The 20,059-nt window shown below is 37.2% G+C and overlaps 1 protein-coding gene across 2 annotated transcripts in view; it reads left to right on the top strand.

The window, feature by feature from the left end:
- The window catches only part of ACO1 (aconitase 1), a 93,792-nt gene that overhangs the window by 50,248 nt on the left and 23,485 nt on the right, over nt 1-20,059 (top strand). For both annotated transcript variants that reach the window (XM_027839369.1, XM_027839370.1), the window contains 5 exons: nt 833-933; nt 7,030-7,146; nt 10,708-10,867; nt 18,791-18,926; nt 19,952-20,036. In XM_027839369.1, the coding sequence (XP_027695170.1) occupies nt 833-933; nt 7,030-7,146; nt 10,708-10,867; nt 18,791-18,926; nt 19,952-20,036 (599 nt within the window). The remainder of the gene's footprint in view (nt 1-832; nt 934-7,029; nt 7,147-10,707; nt 10,868-18,790; nt 18,927-19,951; nt 20,037-20,059) is intronic.

Genomic DNA, 20,059 nt, shown 5'->3' with positions numbered 1-20,059 from the left:
AAATCTTTCTAGAAAGTGAATGCTTAGCTTAATAAAGCGTGGAACCCTGGATCGTAAACCTATGTTTCCAGTTCTGTCTCTGCTTCGTTTATGAATATGTTACTATTGACGCTTCCTTTTTTCTTCATGTTCATTGCATAACAGTTTTGAAGTGTTGAGGGGTCAAGGTATAAAAGCAATATTTTCTAAAGTTTGGAAAGTTACTTGGAATCAGTGAATATTGTGATGAAAGGATGTTTACCAGAAACATTTTTGGCCTCAGAAATTAGAGTAAAGATAATCATTTCTATAAGGCTTAACCTACATTGTTTTGGCTGAGTCAGGACCTCAAAAGACTGTTTGTGGAATTTTTGCCTTTTCATTGGCTTCCCCCCCACCCATATCTAGAATGCTCTTTCTCTTAACTTCACCTCCTGACTTTTTGACTTTCTTCAAGACTCAGTTCAAATCCCACCTTCCTTTCCCTATCCCTTCCTTCAAACAACAAGCCACCATTGCTACCACCCCACCTCTCATATATACTTCAAATCTCTTACCTATACATAGTTGTTTGTATGTTGTCTCTTACTATTAGAATGTGAAGTCCTTGAAGGCTGGGGTCAATGTTTTGCCTTTTTTTATATCCCTTGGCTCAGCAGAGTACCTAGTACATAGTAAAAACTTAATAAATGCTTGTTGATTGACTGGTTTATTGAAGAGAACTGTCAGTTAAATCATCCAATCACTAGCATTTTTCTACAGCTTTATATTTATTGATGAATTCACACATTTACAGTCTTTGGCTGGGATGTATTAAGGCTATTACCTTTAATTGCTTAAAATTTCCCTGTAGGCCGTGATGAAAAAAAAGTTAAGGATATTCAGAAGTACCTTCAAAGTGTAGGAATGTTCAGAGACTTCAGTGATTCATCTCATGACCCAGATTTTACCCAGGTATGAAAACAATTGCCCTCAAATACAATTTCAAGGAATTTGATTTACAGTATGTCTTTTTCTTCCTGGTATATGTGTAAGACATTAGACAATGACTATAAAACAACTTCAGGAGAACAAAGAGTGCAAAGGCTTAAAAACAAAAGCACAAATGAGCTGTAAATGTCTCTGTATAAAATAATGAGAGTGACAGTGGAAACATACTTGGAAAATTGTGGCATGTCTTTTGAAAATGTTCATAGTGCTCCTTTTATGAATTATCCCTGTCCCCTTCCACGTAAGGAGTACATTTTATCTACCGAAAACTAAGGGAGAGTTTGACAATGTCCACTTCCATCCTGTAACAGCAAATCCTGTGAGCGTTTATTAGGCACATATTCTAGGCAAAACATTTAACTAGGCCCTGAGGTAAGATAAGGCTTGAAAGGTTGTAGAGCTAGAGTTCTCAACTTTTTTCAGTCCCTCAGTAACCCAAACCCTTATTCAATGTGAAAAAAATTAATAAATTCTAGAGTTTTATTATGCATATGCACATAAGAAATAGATAACTTTCTTTAAAGCTACACCCAAATTTTTATTATTTAATTTATTGTTAATCAATTTGTAATTTATGGGATATTATAATAAGATCACATAGTTAATTACCAAATATTTCCTGTATCCCTGGGGAGATAAGAGGAGGGGAAGAGCTGGTTTAGAAACCTTTGTGTTGAAAGCCGGGCAGAGAACTTTGAACTTTAACTCGATAGGCAGCACTAAACCACTGAGGATTTTTGCTATAAGAAAGATTAGGATAATCTTAGGATAAAGGATAGATTAGAAAAAAGAAGGAATGGGGGTAGAAGATCTGTTAGACTCTTGTAGTAGTATAGGTGGGTAGGAATGAAGGCATGTACTTGGATGATGATAGTAGGAATAGAAAATAGGGACAAATTTCTAGTAGAAATAGATTTAAGAGAACCGTGGTATTACTAGGTCTGTATCCCAAAAGAAGTTTAAAAAAAAAAAAAAAGGTAAAGGACTTATGTGTACAAAAATATTTATAGCAGCTCTTTTCTGGGGTAAAGAATTAGAAATTGACGGGATGCCCATCAATCGGGCAATGGCTGAACAAGTTGTGGTATGTGATTATGATGAAATACTATTGTGCTATAAGAAATGATGAGCAGAATGCTCTCAGAAAAACTTGGAAAGACTTGCATGGGCTGATGCAAAGTGAAATGTACTGTGTACAAAATAACAGCAATATTGTAAGATGATGAGCTGTGAATGATTTAACTATTCTCAGCAATACGATGATCCAAGACAACTCTGAAAGATTTATGATGAAAAATGCTATCTGTCTCCAGAGAAAGATCTGATGGTATCTGAATACAAATTGAAGCATACTTTTTTTTTTTACTTTATTTTTCTTGAGGTTTTTTTTTTTGTCTTGTGCTTGCTTTTTTTTTTGCTTAATAAATGTTTATTGAATTGAATTAAATACGTAAATAAATGAATACATACATAATAAATAAATGATGAATAAATATAAACAAGCAAGTAAGCAAGCAAACAAATAAATAATAGAAAAAAATGGCCTTGCTATAGTGAAATATAGTGATGGCAAGCAAGTAATGACTTGCTATAGAACAACTCCAGGAGGAACTTTTTTTTTTTTCTTTTTTTAATAGTAATTTTTATTTATTTTTTTGTTTTCACCATTTACTTCCACAAGATTTTAACTTCCAAATTTTCACCCCATCTCTCCCCTCCCCCTCCCCCAAGATGGCATGCATTCTAAATACCCCTTCCCCTAGTCTGCCTTCCCTTCTATCTCTCCTCAGCTTCTCTTATCCCCTTCCCCTTCAATTTTCCTGTAGGGCAGGATGGATTTCTGTACCCCATTTCCTGTATTTCTTATTTCCCAGTTGCATATGAAAACATTTTTTTTAAACATGTGTTTTTAAAACTTTGGGTTCCAAATTTTCTCCCTTCTTCCCTCCCCACCCACCCTCATTGATAAGGCAAGCAACTAAATATAGGTTATATATGTGCAGTTATGCAAAACACTTCCATAGTAGACATGCTGTGAAAAACTAACTCTATTTCCCTTAATCCTATCCCGCCCACCCATTTATTCTATTCTTTCTTTTGACCCTGTCCCTCCTCAGAAGTATTTGCTTCTGATTACTCCCTTTCCCAGTCTGCCCTCCTCTCTGTCATTCCCCTGCTCTCTTGTCCCCTTCCCCCCCTATTTTCCTGTAGGGTAAGACAGATTTCCACACCCAATTGAGTGTGTATGTTATTCCCTCCTTAAGTCAAATCTTATGAGAATAAGATTCACTCATTCCCTCTTACCTTCCCCCATTTCCCCTCCAATGTAAGAGCCTTTTCTTTTCTGGCTTTTTTTTTTTTTGGTGGGATAATTTAGCCCCACCTCTCTCTTTCTCCTTCTCCTATTATATTCCTCTCTAACCCCTTAATTTTATTCTCCAGATATGACCCCTTCATTTTCAACTCACCCTGTGCCCTCTATCTATCTATCTATATCTATATATACGTACATATAATTTTTTCCCCTCTGACCACCCTAATACTGACAAAGGTCTCATGAGTTACAAATATCATCTTTCCATGCAGGAATGCAAACAGTTCAACCTTAATAAGTCTCTTATGATTTTCTCTTTCCTGTTTACCTCTTCATGTTCCATTCGAGTCTTGTATTTGAAAATCAAATTTTCTATTCAACTCTGATCTTTTCATCAAGAATACTTGAAAGTCCTCTATTTCACTGAATGACCATTTTTTCCCCTGAAGGATTATACTCAGTTTTGCTGGGTAGGTGATTCTTGGTTGTAATCCTGTCTCCTTTGCTCTCCAGAATATTATATTCCATGCCCTGCGGTCCCTTAATGTAGAAGCAGCTAAATCTTGTGTTATCCTGCTTGTGTTTCCACAATACTTGAATTGTTTCTTTCTGGTTGCTTGTAATATTTTCTCCTTGACCTGTGCACTCTGGAATTTGGCTACAATATTCCTAGGAGTTTTCCTTTGGGGATCTCTTTCAGGAGGAGATCAATGGATTCTTTCAATTTCTATTTTGCCCTCTGGTTCTAAAATATCAGGACAGTTTTCCTTGATAATTTCTTGAAGGATGATGTCTAGGCTCTTTTTTTGATCATGGCTTTCAGATAGTCCAATAATTTTTAAATTCTCTCTCCTGGATCTATTTTCCAGGTTAGTTGTTTTTCCAATGAGATATTTCACATTGTTTTCTAATTTTTCATTCTTTTGGATTTATTTTACAGTGTCTTGATTTCTCATAAAGTCACTAGCTTCCAATTGCTCTATTCTAATTTTTAAGGAAGTATTTTCTTCAGTAATCTTTTGGACTTCCTTTTCCATTAGGCCAATTTTGCTTTTTAGGGCATTCTTCTCCTCATTGGCTTTTTGGACCTCTTCTGCCATTTGGGTTAGGCTATTTTTTAAGGTGTTATTTTCTTCAGTATCTTTTTGGGTCTCCTTTAGCAAGCTGTTGACTTGTTTTTCATGATTTTCTTGCATCACTCTCAGTTTTTCCTCTACTTCTCTTACTTGCTTCTCAAAATTCCTTTTGAGCTCTTCCAAGACCTGGGACTGATTCATATTTTTCTTGGAGGCTTTAGATGTAGGAGCTTTGGCTTTGTTGTCTTCTTCTGGTTGTATGTTTTGATCTTCTTTGTCACCAAAGTAAGATAATATAGTCTGACTCTTTTTGTGCTGCTTACTCGTGATCCCAGCCAATTACTTGAGTTTTAAACTCTTTGTTAAGGTAAAAGTCTGCTTCCAATGTGAAGAGTGTACTGTCCCAGGCTTTGGGGGTTTGTACAGCTGTTTTCAGAGGTACTTCTAGGGACCTGTAAATTTTCAGTTCTTCCAAGGTGGTATGATAAGGGGCGAGGTATTTTCTCTCTACCACTACAACAAGCTCCACCGCACCAGCATTCCTCCTCGCCCCAGGACCGCCCCATAGAACTGTGACCCAGATCCAAGCACTGGTAAAGCAAGAGATTCCTGCCTCAGCACTGGCAAAGAGATTCCTGCAATTCCCCTCTGATCAGCCACTCTGTTCCTCCCTGTGGGCCCGAAGCTCAGGAAAAAGCCACGGCCCCAGGCCGTGCTTGAGACTTGAGGCAGAGACCTAGTTCCTCTCTCACCTCAGTCACAGACTTTTCCCACTGATCTTCTAAGTTGTCTTTGGTGTTCAGGAGTTGAGAAGTCTGGAAACCGCCACAGCTGCCCACGATTCAGTCCTCTGAGGCCTGCTCTAGGGTCTCTGTGGCCTGTGTGCCCACACTGAACTGCGTTCCTCTCCCCGCCCAGCGTGATACGCCTTTCTGATCAACCATCCAGGCTGTGTTTGGCAGGAAATTTGTTTCACTCTCTCTTTTTGTGGGTTCTGCTGCTTTAGAATTTGTTTAGAGCCATTTTTTTAAGTATTTGGAGGGTTTTGAGAGAAAGCTCAAGACAGTCACTGCTTTTCCTCCGCCATCTTGGGTCCCCCCCCCCCCCCCCCCCCGTCTTGTGTTTTCTTTCACAACATGACTTATGGGTATGTTTTGCATGACTACACATGTATAACCTATATAAAATTGCTTGCCTTCTTAAGGTGGTGGGGAGGGAGAGAGGGAGAAAATTTAGAGCTCAGTTTAAAAACAAATGTTAAAAATTGTTTTTACATGTAATTGGGGAAAAATAAAAACTACTAAATAAAAAAAGAATTAAAAAAAAAATCCCAAAACGGGGTCACAAAGAAAAAGCAAATAAAATGTGGTGCTGAAACCTTAAAAAAAAATTTACTGTGGTAGTGAGAGAGTAGAACTTTAAAATTATAGAACTCAGAGGTATAATTCAGAAATTGAATTTTAAAGTAAGACCGTGGAGTATAGTTTAACTTGGATAAAGGAGTCATAAATGTCGAGAAATTGATAAATATTGATGTTTTTGAGGGCAGTGGCGAGGTATGGGGTAGAAAGGAAGACATTACAGTCTTTGGCAAAGTTAGAATGTCCTAAAAAGTTGTTTTTTCTGTTGTTCAGTAATTTCAGTCATGTCTGACCCCATTTCGGGTTTTCTTGGCAAAGATACCGGAGGGATTTGCCATTTCCTTTTCCAGCTCATTTTACAGATGAGGAAACTGAGGCAAACAATGATTTATGCTCAGGGTCACACAGGTAGCAAGTATCTGAGGCCAAATTTGAACTCATGAAGATGAATATTCCTGACTCCAGGCCCAGCACTCTCTCCATTGTACCACTTAGCTACCCCAAAAGTTGGTAGATAGCAGTAACAAGGAAGAGGCAAATGCTTTCATATGAACAAGGAGGAAGTGGAAGGAATTTTTCTTATTGGCAGTAGAGGAGTTGCAAGGGGAACAACCTCAAGGGGCCTTGAGGAAAGGTGATTAGAACAGGGATGAGATTTAAGGAGGAGTCTTGAAAAGGTGGGGACCCATCATCATTATGCCACAGAGAAGGGGTGGAAGGAGAAGGGATGAAGAGAAATGAAAATTTATAATTGTTCAATCTACTCGTAAAGAAAATAGTTTTTCTTCCTCATCCTTGCCTTCTCATAGTTTTCCAATTTAAAACCAAACTTTCCTAGTAGCCAAGGATTGATACTAGGATACAAATGCAGACATTGTTTGGTTTCGTATGAAATCGTGGCAAGAGAGTGAAATGAATAATAGTGTATCTTGACCCATGTGAGCAGAATTCCAGGAATTCCTCACTTGACACCCAAAGAAAATGTTCAATCCAGTAGGACCTTTGTCATGCATTTCAGTTCACCTTGTGCTACTCATGATGGAAGAGAAAAATAGAAGAGGGATAATTTTGTGTATCATTTCAATGGGTTTATTCCATTCTCCAAAATAAAGCAAACTATTTGTGCCTGCTTTAGATCCTGCTGAGAAAAAAGAATGTGGTATCCTGCCTCATTCTATCTCACTTCAAGAACCATTTGGGAAATGGCACATTTTAATATTTTCAAGATTTACATTGCTTTAAAATTTTTATATAGTTAATATTTTTTCTTTGTTGGTCTATTAGTAAATCCTAGAGTTCTTTTGAGCAGATTGTGGAGTTAGATTTGAAAACTGTGGTACCCTGCTGCAGTGGACCCAAAAGACCTCAAGATAAAGTAGCAATATCTGAAATGAAAAAAGACTTTGAGAGCTGCCTGGGAGCCAAGGTAAGAGAGTTCTTGTTGGCATGTTTCAATGTAGTTGGTACTCAACATGCTTTTCTCATTTGATCCCCCAAAACCCTATCAAATAGGCTGTACAAACATCCTATTTTTCAAATCATAGGATCATATAATTACAGCTAGAAGGGACCTTAGGGGTCATCTACTTCATCCTCATTTTACAGAGGAAGAAATTGAAGGCCACAGAGAGTCACTTGTCTGAGATTCCACAGCTACAGATGGAAGTCTCACCTCAGTTCTCTGGTCCCAAACCTAGTGCTTTTCCAATTGTACCATGTTTTTAGTTATGTTCTGCTTTTCTAATTGGAGATGATTAAGGGAATAATAGTTCAGTTACTGGCAAAAGCATGTATTAGTATATTCCCAATAATGAAAATATTTCAGAAATTGGATCACCATGTCCAAAATAAATAATTTTTCCCGACTTCCCTATTTCTGTCCAGAGCTCTGTGATCATAGTCACCCATATTTGCAGCATCAGTCAACCTTGATTTTCCCTCCTCTCTCAGCCCCTCATATCTAATTGGTTGCCAAGTCTTGTTCTTTCTCCTTCCACAATATATCTTACATCTATCTCCTTCTTTCCTCTCATGTGCCCACAACCCTAATTCTCCTTTTTTTTGCCTTGAATATTGAAATAGCCTCCTTTTTAGGTTTCCATTTCCAGTTTCTCTCCTTTCCAGTCCATCCTCTACACAGCCACCAAGTGATGGAAAGCATAGGTCGACCTTGTCTCATATTTTACTGAAAAAAGTTGAGATCAGGCACCAAGAGCTTTCTCTTCTCCCTTCCTCCTCAACTCACCATTCCCAGATACCTTTTGCCACCATCGCCTCATACCTCTGTTTTCACATAATGAAGTCTCTTCTCCTTGCCAAGGCTAACGCCTCTCCATGACCACAATGGATCCCATTTCATCCCATTTTCTCCAGTATTGTCCCCTGTATCAGCCCCATTCTCTCATTTATCTTCAATCTCTCCCTGTCTACTGGCTGATTCCCTGCTGCCTAAAAATATGCCACTCTCTTCCCCATCCTCAAAAAACCCTTACGTGATCCATCCATCCCTACTACATATTTTTTCTCCCTTTTGTGGCTTAACTCCTTTAGAAGACTGTCTACAGCAGGTACTTCTGCTTTCTTTCTTCTCACCTTCTTAATTCTTTGCAATCTGGGTTCTAACCTTATCATTTAACCAAAACTACTCTCCAAAGTTACTAATGATTTCTTCATTACCACGTCTGTAGTCTTTTCTCAAACCTCATCTTTCTTGACTTCTCTGCAGCCTGTGACACTACCAATCACTGTCTTCTTGAGTCTCTCTTTTCTCTCTCTCTCTTTTTTTTTTTTGTGACACTATTTTCTCTTGGTTCTCCTTCTGCCTGACTACCCCTTTTCAGTCTCCTATGCTATATCTTTATCCAGCTTACACATGCTAATTGTAGGTATCCCACAGAAGTCTGTCCTGGGCCCTCTTCTCTTCTTCCTCTGTACTATTTCACTTGGTGATTTCATTGGTTCCCACAGATTCAATTATCATCTCTACGTTGATGATTCTTAAGTCTGTTTGTCTAGCCCTACCCTCTTTACTGACTTTTAGTCTTTCATCTCCAACTGCCTATTGGACAACTTTAACTATATGTCTGGTAGACCAAACTGAATTTCTCACCTTACCCTGCCATATTCTAAATTCCATTTCCATCAAGGGTACCATCCTCCCAGTGACCCAGATTCAAAACCTGGGTGTCGTCCTTAAACTCCTCAATTTCTCTCTCTCTCTCTCTAACACACACACACACACACACGCACACACACACACTTTCTCTCTCTCACATACACACTCACACATATACCCATATCCAATCTGTTTCCAAGGCCTGTAAATTTTTACCTTCATAACATCTTTCATACATGCTTCCTCCTCTTCTTTGACACTGCCACCCTGGTGTAGTTCTTCATCACTTCTCATCTGGACTATTACTGTAGCTTACTGGTTGGTCTGCCTTCCACAAGTCTCTCCCCATGCCATTCCATTCTCTACTTAACTTTAAAAGTGATCTTCCTAAAGCGCAGGGCAACCACATCACCCTTCTGTTCCATAAACTTCAGTGGATCCCTGTCACTTCCAAGATTAATTATAACATCTTCTGCTTGGCATCCAAAGCCCTTCATAACTTGCTCCCTCCCATCTTTCCAGTCTACTTACCCCTTACAGTTCCTTTGCCCCCACATACTTTGCAATCTAGCAATACTTCTGCTGTTCCTTGCACAAGATACTCCATTTCCCAACTGTGGACATTTTCTCTAACTCTCCCCAGTGGCTGCAATGTTCTCCCTCCTCATCTTTGTCTCCTGGCTTCCTTCAAATCTTAGTTAAAATCCCACTTTTTACAAGAAGCCTTTCCTGATCCCCCTTAATTCTAGTACCTTCCTCTTATTATCTTCAATTTATCCTGTATGTAACTTGTTTGCATGTTGTCTCTCCCATTAGATTGTGAGACTGTCTTTTGCCATTCTTTGTATCCCCAGGGCTAATATGCCTGACACATACTGGCCACTTACTGACTGACTGGTAGATCCATGGGACATTAGTGTTAATAAAAGATCCTGCTATATTTCATTTAGATTATTGCAACTTGGTAAATATAACTTCCAACATATGGAACTGGAATGTGAACTGACCTGTGATTTCACTAGCATGAAATTCCCTGAAGAAGAAACTTCCTTTACCAATGCAAGTTGGCACCTTCTATGTTATTATAGTCTTAGAGAGTTGCCTAGAGCACTGACAGGTTAAGGGACTTGCCCAGGTCATAAGTCAAGTTAACAAGCAGTTATTAAGTCCCTAGTATGTGCCAGGCACTATGCTCAGTGCTGGGGATACAAAAGATGACAAAAAACAGTCTCTGCTCTCAAGGAGATGGGTAGTCTGAAGGGGAAGGACAATATGTAGACAAGATACCTGCAAGATAAATTAGAGATAATCAGAGGGATGACACAACAGAGGGGGATTGGCCGGTAGGTTATTTGTCAGAGGTGTCTCTTGAGCCTTAGATCATCATAGGTTCAAAGCCAGTGCTTTATCCATTATACCATGCTGCTTTTTTTTTCATGATAGCACAGAAGTATAAAATAAAAATATCCAAAAGTATTGTCATTCATGCATCATTGGTTCAATTTAAGCAAAATATACCCCTTTTGAAAAAAAATCTCAATATCAGTGTCAGTAACTTTGGTTTGAGTCAGCTGTTTATAAACATATGTAATAACATAAAATGATGATTTCAGCTTTTTCACTGTTCTGGGAGAGGAGAGAAGCAATTTTTAGTAATCTCAAGAGTCATTAAAAAGGCAGATTTGGCCTCAGACTGCATAAGTACCTTTTATAAAGAATTAAAGAAAGAAAAGCAAGTTTTTCTTTCTAATTATTCTTTAAATCACTGTCATAACTAAAGTATGCTTGTTTATGTAAAATTACAATTAGAAAAGTAGGTATCACTTCCATTGTGACTAGATTTAGAATAGATTTTTCTGTTCTTCTCTTTAGCAAGGATTTAAAGGATTCCAGGTGCCTCCAGAACATCATGAGGATCACAAAAAATTTTTGTATGACAATAGTGAATTTACACTGTCCCATGGCTCTGTCGTTATTGCTGCTATCACCAGCTGCACCAACACTAGTAACCCTTCAGTGATGTTAGGGGCAGGTAAGTATATTAGATTCTTATGCTCAGAGATATTATATAAGTTTGTAGAAGGCTGACTTTAACTCTCTGAGTCTTCTTGAAAATGAAGAATCATTTGTTTATCAACTATAATTCTGGGAGGCACAGTTCTAGAAGATTCTAGGGATTTTCAACTACAGTCTTGTGAGAGTCTGCAAAAACACAGTGATTAAGATTGATGTTAATGAGTATTTACTGTGGTTAAACTAATTAAAGGGAAGAGAGGCAATTATGATAGTTATACAAAAAAGAACATGAGAGTGTAGAGTATTTCAAACAATGTCAAATATAAGACTATTCCTTGCAAAAACAACTGCACCCTCAAGTTCTTTTTGGAAGATTTGAACCGGAAAGGATTTGTGCCATAAGAAGCCCACTGATAAAGCTTTAGAACTAAGAAAGTAGAAAGCTTTTTATCAGATAAATAGCCATTAACCATTCAGTCCAATCAAGGTCTACAAGGTACCTATTCTGTAGGAGGGTGGAGGTAGAAAAACAAAAATATGAAAAATAAAACATTTTTTCCTTGGGATATAACATTTATGCAGATTAACAAATACAGGGCAGTTTGAATAGGTACAAAGCAGCAATTTGAGGGAATTTGGAAAGGCCTCTCTCTTATCTATCATGTGGTACTTAGACTTGAAGGTCTCTGAGAGGCAAAAGCAAGCATGTGAGGAAGGAGTGCTTTCCACGTACTGTGGGATAGGCAGTGCTGAAGCACTGAGATAGGAGAGAAATGCCAAGGTTGAGAAGCAGCAAGTAGGCTGATTTGGAGCACATAATACTTGAAAAGAAGTAATATGAAGTAAGCCTAGAAAGGTATATTGGAGTCAGATTGTAAAGGACCTTTGTTTTGTCCTTTGTTGTCAAAGAGGACCAAAATGACATCACTATGTTAGAGTCAAGTTATAATGCATCTGACTGTGGCTGAAAAGACAAATGTGAGCTTGGAATGCTCATAGGGCACAAATAGTCCATGTGAGCATTTGGGGTGGATTCTCTAAATTTGCACATCTCGTGTTTCTTTTTAGCTACTTCAATTCTGCTTTATTCATAAAGCACAGTGGTACCTTCTTTGATGAGGGCACGTCAAGTTGGGTGGTCCTGTGCCAGTGTCTCCCATGTCACGAAACCAATTCCAGAGTTCTTCAGAGAGACCTTAAGAGTGTCCTTGTATCGCTTGTTCAGACCACTAAGAGAGCACTTGTCTTGTGTGAGTTCTCCTAAAATAGTCTTTTAGGCAAGCGTATGTTTGGCATTTGAACAACATGGCCAGCCAGTCGTAGTTGTGTTCTTTGCAGAAGAGTTTGAATGCTTGGCAGTTTAGTTTGAGAAAGGACCTCATTGTCCTGGTACCTTATCCTGCCATGTGATCTTCAGAATCTTCCTAAAACAATTCAAATGGAAGCAATTCACTTTCCTGTCATGGTGCTAGTAGACTGCCCAGGTTTCACAGGCGTACAACAATGAGGTCAGCACAATGGCTCTGTAGAGCTTAAGTTTGGTTGTCAGTCTAATACCTCTTTTCTCCCACAATTTCCTTTGGAGCTTCCCAAACACCAAGGCAGCCCTCACACAAGAGGTACTAGTCTTCTCTGAAAACACCCTACTTGCCTGTGAAAGGCTTTAAATACCAAGTAGAGGAATCTGTATTTTACCATAGTGGCAATAGGGAGCCGCTGAAGATTGCAGAGCAGGGCCCTGGCATGTTCAGAGTTGAGCTTTACTAAGATTAGTTTGGTAGCTTTTTGAAGGACAGATTAGAGAGGGACTTAAAGCCAAGAAATACATTAGAAATTTATTGTAACAGTTGTGATGGGAGGTGATTTCAGCCTGAACTACAAAGGGGGGGGGGGGGGGTGGGGGGGGGGGGGGAAACAAGAAAGGGAAAAGGGGGGCGGGTGATGCAGCCGGGACCACGGGGGGGGGGGGGCATGTGAGTGGAGGGAAGGAAACAAGACATGAAAAATGCTGCCTAATTATGTTCCACGGACCTCCTGAGGAAAGCAAGTTGAGGGAGGTGCTCAGATTGCATTTTGTACTGATTTCAAATTAAATTCTATTACTTTATTTTTCTTGTTCTCTCCCCTGAGGGGAGGTCTATGTTTTCTTTCACAACATGAATGAAATGGAAATATGTTTTAATATGTTTTGCATGACTGCAAATGTATAACTTATATCAAATTGCTTGCCTTCTCAATGAGGGGAAGCACTTGAATTCTGATGTGCTTACATGAAAATTAAGCCTTACAGTATCCAGAATCCTTTGGCCTTGTATATTAACTTTCCATGTTTTCCCTATTAGCAATAGTAGCTAAGAATTGATTACAATTTAAGGAAATTAACTCTGGCTTATCTGCAGTTGTTGGGGATATAAAATCTCAGAGAAGCACAGTGATATATGTCTATGGAAATGTATCTTGTCTTCACAGTACCATAATAAATGATCTCTTTGCTCAGATCCTTCTGTAGGAACTGCAGTAGTGTCTGTCATAATAATAACAAAAACAGCAATTATATTGTATATATATGCACATATATGTATTTTTATATCTATATCCATATATCATTTTAAAGTTTCCAAGGTGTTTTACATACTATCTCATTTGATCTTTACAACAACCCTGTGAGAATGGTGCTATTACTGTCCCTATTTTACAAATGAGGAAACTGAGACTGAGTGGTTAAATGACTTGCTCAGTGTCACACAACTAGTAACTGTCAGAGGGAAAACTCAGGTCTTACTGATTTCCAAGTTCAATATCTATCCACTGTACCACCTCGCTGCCCCTAATATAATCATAATGATGATGGATTCAGTCATTTCTTCATTATCTTTGCTGTTGGGAGACTGAGCATAGCTCAAATATATGAAGACTCTAGAAAAAGCCCACTGCTAGGTTTTCACCCCTTTCCTCAGCCAACAGAAGTTGTGATTTCCACACCTACAAAATGAAGTGGTATATAAGTAGACTAAGAAATATAAAGTTATTACCTTTCCAAAAAGGGACAGCAAGCTGAAAGGGAAAATTTATTATCTTGGATAAGCCCCAAACTGAATAATCAAACTTTAAGTGACAGACTTGACTTGTAGAAATGCAAAAACTTCTATCTAGGCAGGTAATCTTGCAGTTTATACAAATACAGTGTCTTCCTCTCTTTTTCTTCCTACATTCCCTCATTGACCTTTTGTTCCTTAATTCAGAACAAGTGGACCATGATCTAGGGTCAAACAATCATGTGGATCAAAGATTTGGCCTGGAAGTAACCATAGAGGTCATATAGGCCAACCCTGTTATTTCAGAGATAGAGTGAAGTGGGGCCCAGTAAAGTTATTGCCCATGATTACGTAAGTAGTAAGCAACAGGCAAGATTTGGAATCTAGTACTTTGTCTCCAGTGCACCAATTCGGTAAGCATTCAGCATTCCACTGTACCATTCCCAGAGCTACCTTATTTTATGTTTATCTGAAGGATTAGCAAGTTACTAGTGCATTAGAGTATCAACTCTAGCCTCCTTCCCCTTGTCTAAAGGTGTTGTTGCTGATACTAGATTTTGTAACAACAATAATAGTGATAATAAAAGCTTGAAATTAATGGCTTATGGTTATTAAAAATTTTTTTAAAGAAGGTTTTTATTGTATTTTTTCTCAATTACATGTAAAAACAATTTTTAACATTTTTAAAAATAATTTTTGAGTTCCAAATTCCCTTCTTCCCTTCCTTCCCTCCCCCTTTCTTGAGAAGGCAAGCATTTTGATATAGATTATACATGTGCAGTCATGTAAATTTTATTTTTTATTAGCCATGTTGCAAAAGAGAAGACAGACCAAAAAAAAAAAGGAAAAAAAAACAGAAAAAATAAAAAAGTATACTTCAGTTTGCATTATAAAGTGTTTATATGTAACCTCATTTTATCCTCAAGTATAATCCTATGAAATTGATAATGCAAATATTAACCCCATTTTACAGATAAATATTAACTGAAACTTTGAGATGCTAAGTCTTTGCCCAAGGCTTAATTCACAAGGGACAAAGTGAGGTCTTCTGACTCTTTAGTTCAGTATTCTTTCCTTAAGACAATGCTACCTGTGCATCCTGCATATTAACACATTAAATATTTTGTCAGTAAGACTGACAAAGCAAATAGTGGAATGTATTTCCATGACTAGCACAGCACCAGAGATCCAGCGTCCAGTGTGTGATAGGTAAACAATTCACATCATTCATAGTTTGGGGAGGTAGGTGGTTTGCTGCTGACTCCATTCTAAGACTGGGGTAAAGGTCACACAGTTAGGCAATATCAGAGTGGAGACTTGAACCTAGGTATTCTGACTCTCAAGAATTACATGCTTTCCACCACCCAAAGTCCTATCTACTTTAAAATAATTATTTTCTTTCTTAAAAAAGAAAGTAGGAAAGCTTTCAATGGAGGAGGACAAATGAAACTTGTTTTCTAATTTGGCATGGAAGTCACTAAAGGATCTTTACAAAACAAATAAAAACCCTTACTTTTCTTTCTGTTTGTGTTACAGACTTGACTCTTAGCTGAAGCAGAGTTCAACTAAGAATACATGGCATCTGATTTAGGGCCACAGGGGAGGTCCAAGGCAGGACCTAGTCAGTTGTGCAACAGCTGATCAAGTAGTTAAATTTACATGTATATTTTTGATGATGTGAAGCTTATTCAGCTTCCAAATGTTTTCTACCCTGAAAAAAAAAGTCCTTTAGTCTCTAGGACAAAGGGCAGCAAGTAAAAAAAATATTAAGAAACAATGGTCCACCATGAGGTTAAATGATTCATTTAGCCTCAGGTCAACTAATTACAAAGAAGATCACAAATAAGAAGGTAGAAAGGCCTTTTTTTTTTTCCTTCCTTAGGTGTTTCAGTAGGATTGTTGTACTAAAGTTGATCCAATGCCAGTAAAGCCTTTTTTATCAGGAGCAAACCTATTTTTATCAAGACTAGATCACTAGATTAATTTGAAAGGAATGTAATAGTTTCAGTCTCCACACCCATGAGGAGACCTAGGTTCAAACCCAGGTTGTACCATTTACTATTTGCATAACTTTAAGTAAATGACTCCATCTCTCTAAACTCAAAGGATCATAAATTTATTTTCTCATCTGCCAAATGGAGTTCATTACATTGTAGATTTAAAACTAGAAGGGACTTCAGAGGCCATCTAATACAACCCCCTCATTTTTCCAATGAGGAATCAATTTTGTTCTGCCTTTTTTTTTAATTGAAAGAAATTTGCCCTTCCCAAGTCTTCAGTACTTTTCCTCCATGAGTCTTTAGATTATTCAAAATAATTCATCCATCATGTCCACAGATTCTTTTAGCACCCTGGTTTGTAATTCTTCCAGGCCAAGGGACTTGAATTCATTTTGAGCTGCTAGTTAATGTCTTCTATTTCTTCACTTCAGTTTTTTTATTTACCTTATCATTCTGTTTGTTTAGTCATTTCTAGTCTAAAGGTTATTTTCCTTGACAGTGAAGGTGGGAGCAAAAAAGCATTGTGTAGTAAGTTCATCTATGCTTTCCTCATTCCTCTTCTTGTTCAAGCATAGCTTTAAAAGCCTTTTAAAAAATTATCTTTAGTATTTTTTGCAAACCACACCTTATTCTTAGCGTAAACCTTTCTGACTCCATTTTTCTTAGTCCATATCCTTGTTTAAGTCACACAAACACAATGAAAAATTTATGTTAATGATTAGTAGTGGGCAAGTAGGTGGTGCCGTGGATAGAGCACCAGCCCTGGAGTTAAGAGTACTTGAGTTCAAAATTTGGCCTCAGACACTTACTAGCTATGTGATCCTTACTTAGCCCCAATTACCTAAACGAAAAAAAAAAGGTGATTATGATAATAAAAATAATCCTTGCATTTAGTTGAACATCTGTCAGATTTGGGAATCTTCATTCTAGTACTAATTTTAGTATCCATGAAAAGTCACTTTATTGGAAGAAAGAAATTATACTATGTATTTTTCTCTCTTCGGTCTAATCTGTAAATAAAAGCAAAAGGTAAAGTTAAGTATAGTTATAGATACTGGGCGTACAATTTTATCAGGATAGGGAACACCCAAATGAGGAAACTACCTCTACCAGTGCAGTTTGGCATCTTCTTTGAAACTTATACTCTTAGTGAGCTATCTAGAGCACTGAGAAGTTATGTGATTTGCCCAGAGTTACATGGCCATTATGTGTGGGACTTGAATCCTCTGTTGTCCTAGGTTCCATCTACTTACTGTGCCATGCTGTTTCTCCCCTGCCCCATAAAAAAAGCAAATTGAAATTAAACAGCTACATACTTTTAAAAACTAATTCTTTCTACTATATATTTACTCATACCTGTAATAAAACAAAATTACAGTTAAGTCTCTGTGTGACCCAATTTGGTACCCATGGTATACAAATTAGTTCAGTCTTTTGATGATCTGGATCTTCATAAACCACAAATTCTCCTACAGAATCATTCATTATTAAAGTCCAATAGCACTTTGGAATAGATATTGTGAAGGTAATATCTTCCTTTTACTGACATAAATAATTCAAAGTTAATTCTGTGCAAATCTGCCTATGGGTTGCTAAGCTAGCCATGCATTTTGGCAGTCAATACATGATAAGAATCTATTCTGCTTAAATGTCAGAACATTTAAAAAGAGGAAAATGTATAGGAATATTTTTCTCAACCGTGGCTAGGGAGAGAATTCTTGACTAAGTGAAAGTTAATAACAAAAAAAATTAAATTATGTAAAATTGAAAGCTTTTACACAAATAAAATCTAGGATAAAAAGGGAAAATATCTATTGGGGAAAAGTCTTTGTGTCATACGTTTCTGATAGGATCTGATATGCAAGATATGATGATTGCCACAAATATGTAAAGCCCAAAGCCATTTCCAAATGGATATATGATTGAAAACTATAAATAGTTCTCAAAAAAAAAAAAGAATTATGAACTATCAGCAAGCATAGAATGGATTGTTCCAAATCAAAACAACTCCAAAGTTTCTCCTCACAGCCAGCAAATTGAAAAAATAACAAAAGATTGAAATAGTTTATGTTGTAGAGGCTGGGACATACACTGTTGGTGGGTGCTGCAAATTGGTCCAATCACTTTGGAAAGCAATTTGGAATTTTAATTAAAAATATGACCAAGATGTCCACACCCTTTGAATCAAAGTATCCCCAGTGCTAAGTCAAAGACAGAAATATACATGTGTGTGTTCATAGTAGCACTTTTTGTGGAAGCAAAGAAATGGGGTGTGGGGGTGGGGAAGGTACCCATTGGTTAGGGAGTGGCTAGATGGTGGTATATAAATTAGTGGACTATGATGAATTGATGGGAAAGATTTATATGAATTGATATAGAAAGAAATAAGCAGAACCAGAAAAACAATACACATAATAAATACAACAATGTAAATGGGAAGAAGAATAACATCAAAGTAGACACTGTCAAATAAAAATGTTAATATGTGATGATAATAACATAGCTAGGAAGTGAGGAAGGGTTGAGAATTTTTGCACCTCCACTCTTTCATCAGATTGGTGAGGCACTCGGAATGTATGGAAGGCTGTTGGATGCTTCTGATATGTTGGTTTTTCTGAACAGTTTTCCTCTTTTTTTAAAAATCCTTGTTACAAAAGGTGATTCCCTGGAAAAAAAAAGGGATACATTTGGAAATGTCTGTGATGTTAAAAAAAAGAAAAAAAAAAGGCATCAGTGAAAAAATGTTGGAGAAATTGTCCTGTCAGAGATGCTTCAGTAGGATGAGAAACCTATCTCTTCAGATAAATAAGGGGAATCCAAAGGGAAAAAAAATAACATTTTTGTTGGACTTTCTTTATCAGATGAATCAAGAAGCCATGAACCTTTCTGTTTTGCTGTTCACAGGATTATTAGCAAAAAAAGCTGTTGAAGCTGGTCTCAATGTGAAACCTTACATTAAAACTAGTTTATCCCCTGGAAGTGGGGTAGTCACCTATTATCTAAGGGAAAGTGGAGTTATGCCATATCTGTCTAAGCTTGGGTAAGAAAAACTTTTTTTGGTATTCTCACTACTATTTATGTATGATCACTATTCTTTACCCTTTCTCATAAATACTGTTTACAGTATCACTTTGAGACAGAATTTTCCTTTATGGAACATACTATAAAATTCCTCATTCTCATAGTTGTTTTATTCAACAAATCTTAATAATAAAAAAACCAATCTCAACTTCATCCTACCTTAGCAGCAAATAAATTTTCCATTTATTATCTAATTGCTAACATTTATATTGTGTTTTAAGGTTTCTAAAACACTTTACATATAAATATCATTAAATCCTCACAACAGTTCTCTGTTGAGCTAAGTGCTATTATTATCCTTATATTGGCAGCTAGATGGCATAGTGGATAGAACACTGTTCCTAGACTCTGGAAGATCTGAGTTCAAATGTGGCCTCAGATGCTTACTGGATGTGTGACCCTGGGCAAGTCACTTAACCTCTGTTTGCCTCCATTTCCTCATATGTAAAATGGGGGTAATAATAGCACATGCCTCCCAGAATTGTTGTATTAAATAAGTATTAAATGATGAGTATTAAATAAGATAATTATAAAGCACTTAGCACAATATCTGGCACAAAGTAACTGCTATATAAAGTTAGGTATTATTATTATTATCATCATTATCATCATCGTTTTACAGATGAGGAAACAAAAACAAAGTTAGGTCATTTATCCAGGGTCACACACTAGTAAGTGTTTAAAAAAGGATTTGAATTCAGGTCTTCATGACCAGGTCCAGCACTCTATTTTACTGCCTGTTTACTGTTAGCTCTTCATTTTTGAAGAAACTATAGATCAAATGTTTTTATTTGTCCATGACCTCTTTTATACTTTAAAAATGTTCATCCTGTATATTTAATCGGTCTATTTATTAACATCTCTCTGTTTATTGAAAGAAATAAAATATGCATTTACTTATCAGGTATGGTGTTTATAGGACTAGGTCCTATTATCTACAGCAGGTTTCATATCTACTTAAGTCTTAATTTTCCTGTCACCTAGGTTTGATGTCGTGGGGTATGGCTGCATGACCTGCATTGGTAACAGTGGGCCACTGCCTGAGCCAGTGGTGGAAGCAATTACACAGGTAATTACAGAGAGGCTCAAGCC

The sequence above is a fragment of the Vombatus ursinus genome, unplaced genomic scaffold (assembly GCF_900497805.2).
Source record: "Vombatus ursinus unplaced genomic scaffold, bare-nosed wombat genome assembly UNPS02014832.1, whole genome shotgun sequence".
Lineage (NCBI taxonomy): Eukaryota > Metazoa > Chordata > Mammalia > Diprotodontia > Vombatidae > Vombatus > Vombatus ursinus.
Note: the sequence above shows the minus strand (reverse complement) of the source record. Positions and strands in the feature narration are given on the sequence as shown.